Source organism: Scomber japonicus, chromosome 13 (assembly GCF_027409825.1).
Source record: "Scomber japonicus isolate fScoJap1 chromosome 13, fScoJap1.pri, whole genome shotgun sequence".
In the NCBI taxonomy this organism is placed as follows: domain Eukaryota; kingdom Metazoa; phylum Chordata; class Actinopteri; order Scombriformes; family Scombridae; genus Scomber; species Scomber japonicus.
Window position 1 is genome coordinate 22,675,754 of NC_070590.1, and position 17,585 is coordinate 22,693,338.

The 17,585-nt window shown below is 38.4% G+C and overlaps 1 protein-coding gene across 1 annotated transcript; it reads right to left on the minus strand.

The window, feature by feature from the left end:
- Positions 1-251: 251 nt before the first annotated feature.
- LOC128371589 (claudin-7-A-like) lies at positions 252-4,485 on the minus strand. Its single transcript, XM_053331944.1, has 4 exons — positions 4,023-4,485; positions 1,682-1,846; positions 1,499-1,583; positions 252-1,214 (listed from the first exon to the last, which is right to left on the minus strand). The coding sequence occupies exons 1-4, from the start codon at positions 4,243-4,245 to the stop codon at positions 1,058-1,060; spliced, it is 630 nt and encodes a 209-aa protein (XP_053187919.1). The 5' UTR covers positions 4,246-4,485; the 3' UTR covers positions 252-1,057.
- Between the last annotated feature and the right edge of the window lie 13,100 nt (positions 4,486-17,585).

Below are 17,585 nucleotides of genomic sequence, written 5' to 3' on the forward strand. Positions count from 1 at the left end.
TGCCAGTGTATGACAGCTGTATGACTTTTCCCCCCATGTCTAGTCCATAACAAAGCATGTGTTCTTTATGTGTGGTGCTCTAATCTACAACAAATGTGTATGCAAGTTGGGTAATAATTGCCAGGTATCACTGTGGTCTCCAAGGTAACACTTAATGATTTTGTTTGTACTGCTTCCACTTAGCATTAACACATTTCCACAAGTCAGAAAGTAAAGTAAATTTTTCACTTTTATTTTATGTACAACACAAACAAAACAATTAAAAGTTTTTAAAAACAAACATTGATGAGTGCAGCAACAGCTGTTATAACTTTTTAAAAGAAAACACAGTATAAGCCAAGCCCATTCACACAGACAATATTACACCATGTCAACAAATAGCTCATCACATCTGTATGAATGACAGAAAAAAACATTGGCATATTGTAATTTATAAAAGTTACCATTTCATTCTGGCACTTGATTAAAGCAGAGCAGTATACAGCAGTTTAGAATCATTTGACTTGTTCATATAAATAAAAAAGGCACAAAAACATGGACATAATGGTAGCAGATTGACTCTCAGGTGCCAGATGATGAACTATTACTTACAGCCTAACCGTGATAAATGGTTGTCCATTCCCATATCCAGATATCTATACAGTGAAACAGTACTCCCAAATACACAGTACACTTTAATGCACTGTACATTGTAGCATGCAGAAAGTGAAATATATTTCATCTTCAACTTTAGTGCTTTACAGATGACTATTAGGTGGATACTATACTACATAGTATTCAAATTGAAGCACTTGCTGCAGTCCCAGATGGAACAAGGCCAATTTGCTGTCTTATGAAGTAAACAGCCATTATTTAAAACTTGAATGCAATTGTTAAAATAATACAGTAACAATACAGGGTAGCCCTGACAAAACTAAAATACAAAATTAAAAAAAAAAGAATACAGATAGGCACTGATGCCCTTCTGAGATACATCTTTTCAATGTTTCAATCTCTGAGCTGAGACTATTATGAATGTCAAAGTGTTCCTTCAGCCTAACAGTGAGTCCTGTCCTGTTCAGACGTATTCCTTGCTGCTTGGGGGTCTGGAGATGGGATACTTCGGTGAGGATGAGGATTTGCTTCTTGGGCAGGATGCTGCCAGCATTGCACCTCCTACTACAACCAGGAACGCTCCGGCCCAGGCGATGAAGATGGCGGACCCGAACTCGTACCTGAAGAGAGAGAAGTTAGTTAGTCAAACAGGAAGAGCTCTGACTAGTACAAAGCAAACATGCATGCACACACATATATCATGGAGGAGTGGCAGGACATATGCAAATGTTTGGATACAGTTGGGGGAGGAAAAAGAACTTGTCTCCTAACATGTTAAGTGTTTCCGTTTATTTCTGGACGCTGGAAATTACGCATTGTCATTTTTACATTTTGGCTCTCAAAAGTGACCTTGTGCCCCTGCAGAGGACAAACATGTTTTCTGCTTCACTTCATATGTACTTACTTGGTATTAACAGGGGTGAAGGGGTTGTAGAAGGCTTGGATGATGTCATGAGCATACCAAGAGCAGGCAACAATGGCACACAAAGCTGTGGAGAAGCAACAGAGAAATAAATCAAAGAAACTGTTGATAATCCATGGAAAAGGAGGAGTAAAAAAAAAAAGACAAGACTTAATGGCTTCTTACCTCCGATCAGAATGATAATGCCACCAGTCATGGCAATACGGGACTTGCGCGTTTTGTCATCTCCTCCGCAGTTGGTGCATTTCATTCCCATGCAGGCTACGCCCAGGCCGGCTATAGATACGATGATACTGACAATCATGAGGGCACGCGTTGCCTGGAGGGCAGCTGGAGTAAGAGGGAAGAAAAATCAGTTATTGTTGTTATTGTCAAACATTAAAGACTGAACAGTTACTAAAAAGCACATATGAGCAAGTGGTGTGGGGAGGGTTGACAGGCTTTACTGGAGAACAAAAGGAATGTCATCAGATTTGAGGTAACAATTGTATTAAAATATTTTTATTGTGATTAAAAGCTGCCATTTGTTTAAAAAAAAAAGAAAAAAAAAGAGGGTAAACAAACACTTGTTCATGTGCAACAGAGCAGCCTCTGTCTCCTGGGTCTCATTGCCGCTCCCTATAACAACGCAGCACAGAAACTGGCTTCAACAGGAAGCTGCATGAAACCCAGGAGGGGGTGGGGTGGGTGGGTGTTTGGGTTAGTATGCGTGCTAGTCAGAAAACAGGTCTAACCGGGTTTCAGATTTCATTATGGGAGGAACACTCCCAATTTGCTGAGACTCTCAGCACCGCTTTTCAGCAGGTGGAAATATCTTAGCTTGAAACTGCCGTCCATAAATGACACAAGGCCCTCTGTATCCAATCAGCTGCAGTAATGTGGCTTCACAGAAATTGTTCTTGTTGGCACATTTTTCCAATTTTTGGTATCCGCTGTTAAATTTTAAGGCAGGTATTTTTGAATACTGAACAATTATTTGTTCACTGGCTTCATATCTGACCACAGCTTTAATCACACAACCTTTATCAAAGCTGGCTTTGTGTTCATGTTTGCAGAGGCGATAAGTCACTTTGTAATATAGATATGTCTATCAAGTGTTTTGATAAGTCCAATGGAGAAACTTTTTTTTTTTGACAAAAAGACAACAATTGAGAGGAAATGGCCAGTTCGTGAACTCCTACTTCAACAAATCGAATATGTTTAAAGTGGGATTAACGCACAGGGTGGGACAAGAAGGCTTCCCTCTGTGGCATTCAGGCAGTTTATGCCTGAGGGCTGTCTATCAATCTGCTCAATATGAAGCATGTAGAATCCAACTGCCATGCATGCCATTAACCTATTTGGCCACTGTTTTAAGATAAGAGATCATAAAGTCATAAATATGATTACAATTCAAAATAAAAGTGCCCATTACTGCTAGGGATTTTAATATTAGAGTAAATGTTTGCTCCAACTTCATTATTTAGCTTTACATGTTCTTTTTTGTTCATGATTACCACTGAACCAGTGCATTTTAATTCATTTACCCTAGTCCGGAAATGAGGCCTACTGTAATCATTTGGCCTGTTTCTTATACAAGCCCTGTGCTTGGGGATGTTTGTGGGGGGAAAAGGAAACTGAATGTAGTATTTAATATACATTCTCCACATATGGTTGAAAAGTTAACATTTTTGGGCAAAAACATAGCTTAAGAATGGCTTGTTTAAATATTATGCCCTATAGGCCAAAGCAACTGTTTGTAGGGCTGGTTTCTCCCACGTGTTGACTAAACATGGCTCATACAGGTGTTCTTTAACCTGTAACTCCTTATGCTGCACAATGCAGTGAATGGGGGGTTGGGAGGAGGGTTGGTTATAGTGGACAATGGCTTCGGGAGAATCATTACCTAGGTACTAAAAGTAATCCACAAGTGAGAACAATGTATGAGTTTGAAAAATGTCTTTTTCAAGATCTGTGGCACTGAGCCACTGGACTCACAGCAAGCTTTAAGAGAAATAACCACACTGAGTGGATTAAAAAGGGAGTTAATAAGTGACAGAACCAGTTAGTCAAAGCCACAGGAATCCGGTAACCGTTCAGTTGTAAAAACCAGTTCAGGACTATGTCCATTTGTAAAAACTGGCTGAAGTTAAAAGATATGTGCTTCTGTATTGCAACAGGTGCAAACTATTTTGTTAAATAATTTCCTGTTACATTATAACTACAGGTTTCTTTATATGAGATTTACATTAATTTAAAAAAAAAAGAAGCTCCATTGTAAAGATAAGCATGGGGTGATAAGATAGACAGGAGGCTTGTGTGTCTTCAGACTTATAGATTCTTCTTAGCACTTTAAAACACTTTTGTTGATTTAGTAAGATACTCAAAAGCCACATTTAACAGCCCTTTGAGCTTATATTAACTCACCCATAACATGCATAAATACATATTCATTTTGACCTTTCGTTCCAAAGGGCAAAACATGTCGATGACAAACAATTTTAATCATTTAAAGTGTGTAACTTACCGTTGAGCTGCAGGATAGAGTCGTAGACTTTACACTGGATCTGGCCTGTGCTCTGGAACGCACAGGACATCCACAGTCCTTCGTACATGGACACCGCTGTGATGATGTTGTCCCCAACATAAGCGGACATCTTCCACTGGGGCAAAATGGTGCCAATTATCAGTCCAATTGAACCCAGAAGCGCCAGGGCGAATCCCAAAATCTGCAACCCGGAGTTGGCCATTTCCACTTCCTTTAAATGTGACCTCAAAAATCAACAAAGGCGACGTCCACCTGCTCGAAGGTAAAAATCCCGCACTCCTTAAACTCGGATTGGTTTTTAGTTAAGTTTGATTTATTGCCCACAAAGTAAGTTTTTCTGATATATTTCTCTTATTTCTTAGCTTTTCTCAGAGTAAATTTGCAGGCACTGGTGATATTTCAAGTTATAAAGTGTCTCTGTGTCTTCTTCCACGCACCTGTTACTCAAACCGCACCTTGAATAGAGAGGGACTAGCGGGAGCGAGCTTTTTTAGGCGGTTTCTGTGGCAGGTGGGCGGGGACGCGCACGTAGTTTCGACTCATCCGCAGCGACAGCGCACACCTGAAGTATCATGACGTAAGCGCTTCCTGAAACAGACCTCGAAGATCTAAGATAGACACCTGAGAGGTATATGTCTATGGTAATAACTACATACTGTACACCTAACACCGGAAGGACCAAAACAAATCAAAGCTCATGTTGATGTTTGTTCATGCAGTGAGACATGTTGTGCGTTTCAGGCATTGACAACAGATGTGTGTTTATTTTCTGCTCTAATATAGGCTATACCCACGTATTCAACATCACAATCAATTCATGTATTTGTACAATAGGTCTATAAATGCATACATAGCATTACATACAAAAATAGGCCATAAAATAGGCTATATTTCAAGCTGTTATACATTTGGTTATGTCTGGTACAGAAAAGTTTCATATTTATAATGTCAAAATTGTGAGAAAAAACTGAATTTAGTTTTTAAGCATTTCAAAAGTGTTCATACAGCAAGCATCAGCCATATTCAGTATGTCTAACCCCAGTAAGACACTTATAATAATCATCATAGTATTATTATTCTTATTATTATTACTATTATTATTATTATTAGTAGTAGTAGTAGTAGTAGTAGTCGTTCATCACTTTTATTGTTAACAACAACTATAATTATAATACTACTAATAATACATTTTATTTAGAGCACTTTTCATGGTTCTCAGAGACACATTAAATAAATTAAAATGGTCATTGAATGGCATTACATGGCATTTTACAATACTGTCTCACTGTGTAAACCATGGCTATATTTAATAACAATGTAAGCAAATGTAATAGATTAGTTTACATTTGTATTATAATTCCTCACTGCTGTAATTGGAGAGGTTGAGTGCCTACATTTATCATACTACAATTTTCTGACACATTTTGATGAATAAAAAAGGACCATGGATCATAGAGCATTGTCTATATTGTTGTTTGTTAAAGCAGGAACATACTGTTAAATGCAATATCGTAGCACCTGTTTAACAATGTTTGGCTCCACATGATTGCCTCATTATGGGAAGTTGAATTTAACATTTAACTAAGCTGATGTTAGTGGGAAATGTGTCATATATAGTTAAAGTGAGGGGTGGGGGAGTGGGAGACATTAGTAAAATACTGTAAGACATTGCGATGTGATCACAAGTCATTTTTATTTTCAGGACTAGCTATGTGAGTTTCAAAATGTATTTTAAGTAAATAAAGCATTGTACTTATTTGAACTGCTAAAGTGAGATTTAACCTCACACATACTTAATAGTTTTAAAATATAAATTGAACAAATAACATCTCATTATGTTTATATGGAGGGTGTGCCTAAAAACCAAACGTGAACGAGAAAAGATAACTTTTTATCTCATACAGACTAGTTCCAGTATCTACCCACTGCTCAAATCAGAAATGTGTGAACTTATCACTTCCCATCTGTAACCCTCACCTCCCTTTTAGACACTCCTGTTCTGGGAAACAGAGAAAAAAGAGAACTTCCTTTTCTGTCTTTCTGTCAAGCATTTGCTATATTTTTACTATCTAATTATTTGCTTTATATGTGTTCCTATCAGTTTTGTAACCAGGCTTTTTTCATTTCAGTTTATATTCTCTTCATTGTATCTTTATTACTACTTATGTGAGCACCATAATCTCCACCACTACGAAAAGACATTTCTCTAGAATCCTTTATCAAGGTAAATTCCTTCATCCTGACACATTAGCAAAAGGAGAAGACTTATTAATGATTCCCAGAAAGTCAGCCTGGGAGTTTTACTTTGAGTAGCATTGGCCCTGTTTTCAGTTTACTCTAGCCAATTCACTATGACAACATGAGAGTAGTCTAGAAATCCTGGGAATTGACTGTCAGCTTTCAGTTATAGGTATGTCTTTGCCTTATTACATGTATACCTTGTCAGATCTGGTTGAACAGTTGGCATGAGAATGAATTTTCCTTTCGATTTTGTTCTGTGTTACACAGCAGTAAAACAGGTTTTATCGAGCCCCTGTTAGTATCCAAGCAAAACATAAGATTTCCCTAAGCAAGCAATGGTGTGAGACTACTTTTTTTAAACCCACTTTTACTAGATCGTATTGTACTTCTAAATATAGACCATGACTGTCAGGTCTCAAAAATACTGTGACACTTGCGCAATATTGTATTTTTTTTTTAGATTGATACCCACAGTCATTAGATGAGTCATCACACAGGCAGCATAGGGGGAGTGAACAGTAAACATTTCTTGTTCAAGTTTCCTGAACTGTAAAATTACTCATCTGAAGAGAAACAGGTGATACTGTATGGAATAGTTTGTGTTTACTGCTTTGTCAAGTGTGTTTTATTCTGGGTCAGCTATCTCAGCTCTACAACAATTTATTCACAATGCTCTTAAAGGTAAATCTCAATGACACAATTAACTCAAGATTGGTTTTGTGTACTGTATTATTGACTGTAGAGCTAACTAGGCCTTCAGAAACTGAGAAGATAGAGCCGTTATTACTGAAGTATAAGTTAAAGTATGTTTTGGTTGGATTATATACCAGTCACAAGGTTGGACACACTTTCTCATTGGTGTCTCCAAACTTTTAACTGGTACTGTATATGTACATGAAATTTTCTCCTGTGGAGCTTTTGAAATGAAAGTTAATCTTACTAAACAATATAAGTTATTACCTACCTGAAAATCTTTCCCCCAAACTCCTTTGATATTTTAAGTCATAGATATTGGACACTTAATCGCTCTTTATGTTTTCTTCTCTCTGATCACATTTTCCAATTAAGATTTAACTTCGTCATTTGACACAGATGTGTTGACGCTTCCCTGATGAGTCATTGTAATCCCAGTGAGCATGAAGTGGTACCATTATTTTAGGAGGCAGGTAGGATTTAAGGTTACATAAGGCTAGATGAAGCAAATTTATCAAAAGTGAAACTCTGCCATCTAGTGGTTACTGTGATTATGAAACCACACTATAAATACACAACCATTCTAGCTCTAGTTCAGTGGCGGCTGGTGAAATTTTTTTTGGTGGGGCTGGTGTGCCAACAGATTTCCCTGCCTAATCTAGCATAAGCATTCAAATGAACAGTCGGAAAATGACTACAGTTCCACAATAATAATTTAATTTCATAGAAAAAGTAACAATTTACAGCTATAATTAGACTTTATGCTATCAAATACTATACAATACAATCAAGGGATAAATTCACAACAAGGGTATGATTTCAGCTGAATCTATACAAATCAATAGTGAGTGAGTGAATGAGTGAGTGGAGGGGGGAGTGTCTAAGCTAAGGTGAGTGTGGGTTGAGAAGAGAGAATGAAAGAGAACTTTTCCTATTAAAATGTAACATATACAAAGAATTTAGAATCAAGTTATTTTCAAAAATTAAACATAAAACAGATGATTTTAATACCCTCTCTAATCAAGACAAAAAACAGCATCAGTGTCATACATTTGTCACAGCCTGTCACAGCATTCTCCACAACTATATTACAATTACATAATATTACATATTGACAACATATAGCTATATATACACAACTTAAAAGACACAAGAATGTCTCTGGTCCTCTGTGTGTCTGTTCCACTGCGTGTCTTCTCCCAATATTCTCCGTTTCTTTGTGGGTGGCTCCTGAACAGGTCCCCTGTACTCCTTGTCCTCAGTCAGATTAGGAACAGCCTCCCTGATCCAATACATAAGTTTTATGAGTCAGTTGTGAAAACTGGTTAGGGATATACTAACCAAACCCAAGGTTGTTATAATTATTTCATCTAAACTTCACAGATAAATTAATAATTTGAATAAGATGACATAAGCATTTTAGGCTACACATAATTTATGCAGAGAATTAACAATTAGGCTAGGCTACATAATAATGCATTTAACATACCTGATAGCCTGCATGCGGTTAATGAATGCCTGGGTGATTCCTGCGATGTAGACAGCATCGATGTTTCAGTTCCAGTTCCAGCTCCTTAACGAGAAGTTTTTCCTCCGTCGTCCGTCTTGCAAAGGGGTAGATTAATAATGGTTTAACCGAATTTGGTGGAAGCTGCTCTTGAACTCCGGTTGTCACCGCCATCGTCGTAGCACGTATTTTTTTCCCCGCCGTAGCGTAGGACAGAGTCTGGGAGTCGCACTACGAAAAAAACCATCGCTGGCTCCTCATGTAGCTTTAGCAATCCTAAACCTTCACGCATTTTACGTAGCAGTTGGGCTGAAATTTCCAGCGCCCCACCGGCGTTAAATTTGGCGACGTTGATAGGCCAATTATTCATAATTTCTCCCTAGCAACCATACCGGATTGGCTGTTTAGCTGCAGGTCAGGGGCACTTCTGCTGAGCGCCCCATGAGAGAATGATACACTGTCTGTCAGTGGAAATTCACTGTTTAATGAGTGTCAGTTGGTGGAAATGTTGTTTAAATGATTTAAATTGCATGTAGGCACACACACTATTAAGTAAAACTGGCATTGATTATTTTTTTTAAATGTAAAAGATATTTTTTCCCCTAAACAGCTGGTGGGGCGGTGCCCCAGCGCCCCCTATGGGCCAGCCGCCACTGCTAATGGGCCAGACAACAATGTTTTTAGGGCAATTTTAAGATGAAAATATCTATTTTTACAACTTTATGCCGTCCTATTTTAAGAGTGCATACTTACTGTGTGTTTGACAGAACAAGAATTAACTGGATGTTTGGTCATTGATTGGGGACAACCCTCAATAGCCAAATTAATGAATGAATAATTAATAAAGAAAGGGAGCTGCAACTGTGAAGTGCTTAAAATGATACCCCATACTTACATTGTAAGTGTAAGTAGAAGATGTGTGAAGCTCAGAGCCTTATTCTTTCTCTTTGGAAAAATAGTTTTGCAGTTCCATGCCAAAAAGAATTTATCCACAAGACATTAAGTGAAACAAAAACAGTGCTTGATTAATTAAACCACATATTTCAAGATTTGATGTGCAACATTTGCTGGTGCACCTATTTGTCTAATAATGTGACAAAAAATAGTTCCACTCTCCAAAACATGTATGGTGGAATGCCAAAAAATGATGAAGAAGATGGTATATTTACAGATCAGCTGCAGGAACACTTTGCTTTACTTACATTATGTGTCATCACTGTGAAAGAGATACAGGTATTTTAAGTTTAATAAATCAAATAATATGTTGCTTCGGAGTAGAAATGGTTGATACCAAGACATAATTTGTAGCCTCATCTACATGAACTTCTGGTTACTTTGTTAAGCATGTCATGGTTGTTTTCCATCCATCTGAGTTAGCCAGCTGTGTTATTGACTTAAACATCAATGAAAGACCTGAATTGTGTGTAGTCAGTAGAACATTGACAGTTCTGGGAAAAGCTTAATTAAATGCAGCACATGCACATAAAACCTCCCAAGGTTATGATTTTCCCACGTTTGTTCAAATTTAGCATGTTGATGACTATAATGGAAACATGCGCACACTAAAGGTAATTGGTTCCTCCAGCTAACATGAGAACTATATTTAGTTTAATACCTTAATCCTTGTTTGCTGCATTAAGAAATATAAAGCTCCATTCAGTCTGAGCGCAGACTGCTCCACTCTGTGAGGGTTTATTGAGAATAATCTTATATAAATGCAGGAGTCATGCTTCCATGAGATTTGAGATGCCCCAGTAAAGCACAAGGGGGATCAGAGGAGGAAAGAGTGCTGTCTGACCCTGACTCAGGTCGTCTCTCAAAGGGGAACTCGTTGTGAAAGTCAGTGACAGCCCAGAGCACACAATAATCTGCCAGATCAGATGCCGCTCAACTTTGACTTGTTCAAGAGTATGACTTGGAGCTTAATTACCCTAGAATTTGGGACATGAGCTGTCATCCATTTACCACGGTTATCACTGTGAGATTATAATGTCTAATTGACTGCTGGGTTGTGAACAAGAAGTAATTGCAGCTATTCATCCATCTGATACATTTCGGTTAAATAATCTTGGTTCTTTAAAAAGAGAGATGACTCTTCAGTAGATCAGACAGATGTTAGTTTGTTAATCTCACACCAGATGATTATCTGTCACATGATGTTATGCCAGGTCACCCTATATGCTACATGTCTGTGTTGCAATTAGAGCTGTCACTGTCACTTTGTTATATTATACATTTAATCTCTATTGTTAAAGCTTTAATATCATGTTTGACAGACAGAATGAGGCAGAGGAGTGAAAGATGGAAAGGAAAAGGGCATAAGCCAGATTTTAGCCCACTTTTTAAAGTTGATAACAAAATATATAAAATTATGGCCATCTTAATTTTAATAAGGAAAACAACATGTTAGATATGATAGTACAGATGTGAGTGGGTTTTATCGGCTATGTAGTGAACACCTGGCTGTGTACCTTTGTCCTTTAGAGAGGAAAGTGCAGTTTTATAGCTTGTCAAAGTCAGACAAGCTTATGGATGCCTCCCTTTTTTATGTCTTTTAGGACACTTTTAAACTATGTGAGCTTTTGATATGCATATGCATCACCAACTGTCACATTGCAAAATAAAATATCTTCTCCTGATTGCCCTTTACAATCTCTTCTTGTCCTCTATGGAGGCCAAAATTCAGATCAGACGGTAATGAGCATGTAGTGAACAGACTCACTAATTGCTGTGTAGAAGTGGATTATCGGAAAACCTGAGTGATTCCACTGCTGACACAGTGATGTTAAGTATGGCGGTGGTGGGGGGTGGCGTTGGGGGTCCTTTGGGTGTCCCCCTGAAGTCCTCCATTATCTCTTTGTTTTTGATCATGTTAATGGGGGGAAATGGATAACCCCACAAGAAGGGACCCCCCTTGTAAGACTTCTAGCTGCTAGTAGGCAGCATGACTAAAAGCCCATCAGCCCATATTAATTATGACACTACATAATGATAATCATTACAAATTATTGCTTCCAGTAAAGAGATAGAGGATGTGTTTAGTTTATTTGGCTTAAGATTGAAAGCAGAGAGAAACTGCTCGCTGAGCTTTGTTAAAAGTATAAAATGCATTTAGCCCTTTTTCAACATTTTCATTCTGCTGAAATATTGGCACTCACTTTGTTGTGTATGTACCATGGATCCAGATTAGATTGGACTATTTTTTGGGAGATCTAAATGCAGAGGCAACTCTCTGTCTGAAGGAAAACAAACTTTCTTTGATCAACTATAGGCCAAATGGACAGTTTTAAACACATTTTGACACACCAGAACCATCACAGAAGAGCTCCCCTCAGTTGTCAATGCTGAGCGTGATTTAACTGGAAGCCCCTTCATTTTCAAGTTACTGTAAAAATGAGAAGAGCTCATCTATTAAATTCTATCAAATTATTGATGAGCTGTTATGTATTCATATTATTTCCAAAGACGGGTCTGCCACAGAAACTTTTTAGTGTCTGCTGTTGCATGTGCAATACATGCAAAGTCTGGCTTTATTATGCCTGTAATAGACAGGCATAATAAAATGATGATCACCATTAACAAATTCCAAGCCAGTGTAGACCTTATCAGAAACTCTGAACATGAACTTGAATGGGCATGAATTGTTTAGAGGGCATGTAACAAGAAGGCTGAATTTTCCTATTATACAAGTCCCTCTCTTGGCCCATTCTTTAAGATGGGCAGGTCAATGCCCACCTTACTTATTTGTACAACTTGTGTGGGTCATCCTCACAGGGTGCAGCAGAAGGAAGAATTTCCCCACCAATGGTGTTTCCAGACCATGACACCTAGGAAGGAGGGTGAGTGTCATCTCTGTTTTCAGTGGTGTTCTCCTTGCAGAGGAGATCTACGTTCAACCTAAACTCTACATCCAGGTCTTCCACCATGTCCCCACATCTCCCCCGACACAAGCTGGAGCTGGCATGTCTATGAAGTTGAGTATCAGAAAGATAGGTCCCAGTTTTTGAGGCTGCTAACACCCACAAGCACTGCTTCACAATTCTCATCAGCACAATGCTGCAGTGCTCATAGGACTCGGAGTCCATGAGCAATGCCTGGGCATGCTTAACTCCTATACACATAATGCTGAAGGATTGGGAGTACTTTAAATGCAGAAGCAGCTGGGGAATCAGGATACAGCTCTGTTGTCATGAAAATATATGTGACACCAAATAATCCATGACAGTCAAGTCCATAAACAGTTGAAAATCTAGCATTCAGGATGCTGAGGAGCTGCTAATTTTCACAGAGAAGACAACAAGAATGCCTTGTTTAACCTAACGTGGTATACATGGCTACAGTGGTATACTTAGGTATAAGTATACTTAGGTATAATTAGATATACCACTGTATACTTTTGTTTTGGTTTTTGGGACTTAGGCTGAGCCATGGGAACCATTGTAGTTTATGCTCAGTAATTCAGGAATATATGTGTTAATACCAAGTAAACACATAGCCTCTCTGGTGTTGAATTTCATCCTCTTTTCAGCCCACCTGTCACTCGACAGAGTGGATGCATTCAAATCCAGTCTGGTACATTTTGTAATAGGAAAACGGGTCACATACGGTCTGTGTCTCGGGCTATTGCAGTTGATGGCGTCTGCACTGTTGGTGGTGAGACTCGCCAGGCTGTAAATGAAAATTTCCAATGTTGGGTGACCTCTCTCAAGTTACACCCCATGAGCTGCTGGCCCCTCAGGGTTATGGTGGCTACATCTTGTCAAGTATAGTCAAGTCAAGTTTATTTATAAAGCACATTTCATACGACAGGCGTAGGCTCAATGTGCTTCAAGATAAAAAGCAAAAAAACATAGGCAAATGGGATCATACATGACAAAGAAACATATAAGATAAGAAAGTATTACAATAAAAATAGAAAAAGATAATAAGGTGACAGGGGAGTTAACAAAGAGTGCATTTGGTGCCCCAAAGTCTTGTGACCCACTAAAATAATCTGCGTTGTGTCTTCATTTAGTTGGAAAACATTTATGCCATCCAGTAAATGATAAATACAATGTTTGAGGTCATTCATTGAACTAAGGTAGTTAGCAGAAACAGTTATGCATGACTATGTGTCATCAGCTTTTGAGTGATAAGAAATCTTGATTTGCTGAAAATGGACGAAAAGTGGGAGCATATACAAATAACAGTGCACTGTGGAACCTACCATTACACCTGTTATTGTGAGTTTTGTGGCTTGTCCAAGTAAGTAACACAAGTAGTTGTTTGTTTAACTTATGTTAGACTTTTACAAGAGACAAGGCTTCAAATGCGCTATAGTCTTGACCACCTCTAGCCAAGTCTCCTAGTCAGACAAGGTTAACAACCAACCAACCATACACAGCATTGACTTGTGAGTAGTCATTTGAGGTGAATTCATCATATCAATCATAGCGCCAGCTGTGTACCAGGGTCCTCTACTACCCTTGTAACAATATAATTTAACAATAACAAAGAACCTTAAAGCTTTCTTTACTTCTGTTACAATTAATGCAAAAGAAACAGTCATCTACAATAAAAGCCCAGGAGGAGACCCTTCAAATGTGTGTTAACCCATATCCACAGACTTACCAGGGAACTCAGCCTGTTACTTCACAGAGCACATTGTGTTTAATGTCTGGGCATTAGACCCAAGCAGCAGGATGACAGCCTGTGGGACATGCCCCCTCAGCCATTGCACTGTCTGATGGCATTTGAAAGCAGCCGTCACAGCTGTCAATCATGACATTACACCCAATTTTATATCATCAAAAAACTAACTGAAACAAACTTGGAGAGGGTAGGATTAATGACCAATACTGTAGCCAGCCAAAAGGGGGCAATTTAATTGTTTTGGCTTCACTTTTGGGGAGCTGTCATAACGTCCATATTTATATAGACTCTGCTCACACCTGGCATTAACATGTGTCTCAACTGATCAATCTAAATAGAAGTGTAAATGACCCTCAACAGACACTGTGATCTGATCACTCAATACCATTTGCTGAAGTGGTCTGGGATTGTAATCTGAACAGTTGGAATAGCCCGTATATGAAAACATTTTTCTTAGTTCTTAGGCCTCATGAAAACATTTTTCTTAGTTCTTAGGCCTCATGAACTAAAAACAAATCTGGCGCTTGTCTGACATAATAACTGTGAGCGGGGCGTTTGACCTTCCTACCTAGCTGAAGTGACGTAGGTAGCAATAAAATCTGGGCAGGTGTGAACTGCAATGTGTCTTGGCTGTCCACTTGTGTGATTGGATTACCTGAGACACATGTTAATGCCAGGTGTAGGGTCATAGAGTCAATGGTCACAATAAAGAGATCAGATTTTTTTGTGATGATAGTGATTCTGTATTCACCTTTATCAGCCAACTAGACTCTTACTATAGATATTTTTCTACAGGTTGACCTTGATACAAGCTCAAAATCTAAAAAAATATCCAACTAAAAATATATTTTGTCTGGGAAATTGGACAGCTTTATGTAGATGACTGCATGTATGGACAGTTGCAGAGCAGAATTTAACCACCAAGAAACTCAAATTAGCAATTAAAATTTGACACAATTTTCTGACACTGCCAACCTGCCGTTGCATGGCAGGAGCTCAATCCAGTGACACCAGTTTTACCATCAACACACACATTAGTGGAAAGGTCACTGCATGAATAGGCATGAAAGGTGTTATACAATTACAGTTTGTTTGACTATTTTGATTGAAGACGTGACATAATGGAGCAAAACGGAGGGCAGTGAGAGTAAATAGTAAAGGCAGTACAATTTTGGAGCTGATACTAGCTTAATTTAGCTATAGCCTGCAAATGACGGTGACCCCTAAAGAAGGAAAACATCAAACAAGAGAAGACAAACAGCTCATTTAACTGAAGTTTGGCCATTACATCCTTTTTCTGGGAATTTACTGCTGGTGGATGCTTCTCCTCACGAATGAACACCTGGTTTAAGGTAAAACAGCTTGCTTTTCTACATTGTGCTAATGTTTAAACATTGCTAGTTTTATTAGCAGTGCAGCAGGTTTTAATCCCCAACCCTTGGCCATGTGTTTGACAGTTTGTGTATAGTTTACTGTAAGGGTGTAACTTGACTTGCAGGTGCCTGTAAGAGACATTCAGGTTTGATTGTTTGTTTGGATAGATACAATCTTTTCTTTACAAAACAAACTAAGAAACTCGCCAAAATTGCATTGTGAGTGATTCATTGGTGTGCTTGCAGCAACATGCCCTGTCTCCTTAATGCTTCTGTGGTTGAAATCTGGTATTACATTTTTTATGAGTGCATGCAGGTGTTTATGAGGTGAAACTCTACGTGTTGAAAATGCAGGAATCGTATGTTACTGCATGCTTTAGGAGTAGATATCCTATATGTGTTTGTTGATAAAATAATGGATTTTATACAGGCTACCTCTACCAGTGTTTCTTTATGTTTAGAAAGTAGACTCTTGATACTATCTCTGTGATTTGAATCTATTGCATTACTGTTAACAGTAAAGCATTAGATTACATTGGCCCACATTTTAAGAAGTGGTTAGTATGTTGAGTATCAGTGTTGTAAATCCAAAGGTCTGAGTTGAATCGGGCAAATACACTATCTGTTAAGGAACTAGTGTGCACATCAGTGTGGTGTCTGCAAGATTATGGATCAGTTCATCATTTTAACTAGTGTTATGTGAGTGCTGAGTCATCGTCTTGTTCAGTTTTGAAATATTGCTTTCGAGACATGTTGTAAACTTGTTCATTTACTGATATCTCCAAGTGACTGGATAAGTGTAAGTGTAACTTGTTATATGTGGCTGGGAAATTAGGGACAAAGTACAATACTGGGGTCTCGGGGCAGGTCAGCTGGCTCATCCTGACCTGCTTTTTACCTTCTGAGCGGCCAACCTGTCACCTGTCTTTCTTATCTTCACCTCCAGTCACTCAAAGACACTGCCATACTCTCTGCTAGCAATCACAGCTTTAATTTGGATCTAATAACAAACATCTTTCCCAACTGCAATATATATATATATATATATATATATATATATATATATATATATATATATATATATATCTTGCTGTGATGTTGTTTGCAAGGATGAATGGGAGGACAAATACACGATCTACAAACAAAAAGGGAACTAATAAATATTTTAGAGAGAGATGGAGAGAAAAAGAAGACAAAATATCAAAGGGCACTGCTTACAATCATACAAATATATGTTATTTTATTGAATAATATTCCAGAATAAGACATCTCCTTTCAATTAAGTTAGGAGTTATTGTAGAAATGTACACAGGTCTGATGGCAAACATGGAGAGAGGGTGATGGAGGGCTTGTGTCTGTAGATACTGAGAGGGGCTCCTCCATAATGAACCAAACAACAGTGACATATGCATGCTTTGCAAAATAAAAAATAAAAATCCCATGTCAGTCTAGACAATTAGTAGTTGTTATTGCAGACCGCTGATTGCCTTTGTAGCCTGCAAATCCTGATTGTTGTTTGTTGATTCATTTCCCTTCCTTGAGTGCAGGCTGGTACATAGTTCTCATTGCATATTGCTGGTTTTCATTTCTGCTTTGCTGCTTTCTGGAGTTGTAAAGAAAAAAAAGCTGCTTCTCTCCTCTGGCTCTTATTTGAAAGGAGTCCAACATGTGTCTAAATCCCCGGTAACACTCAAGAGGTGCCTGAGGATTCAGGCCTTCTCTCTGTGGCTAATCAGTGCCAAGGCCCATTTTTTATTTATGGCTTCTTTTTTTATTTAATTTTTTTTTTTATTTTTTCTGAAACTGTCAGTTTTTAGGAAGACAAGAAGTTTGGCTTGAGAGAAACCAATAGTCTGTAAGTGTAGGAGATAGAGAGAGGGAGAGGTTGTGGAAACGTTCTGGAAGACTTGCGTGACCGTACCTCTGAGTCCACCAAGGTCATTGCTGGGTGTGACAGCACACATGTTGGCTTTACAAGGTTTTTTTTTTTTTTTTTCACCCCGCTGTTTTTACTTGAGTATGTTGTATCTTTCACAAACACACAACTCAGTCGCACAGTAGGATTCAGTTTGGGGCAAAGTTCAGACAGGGGACACA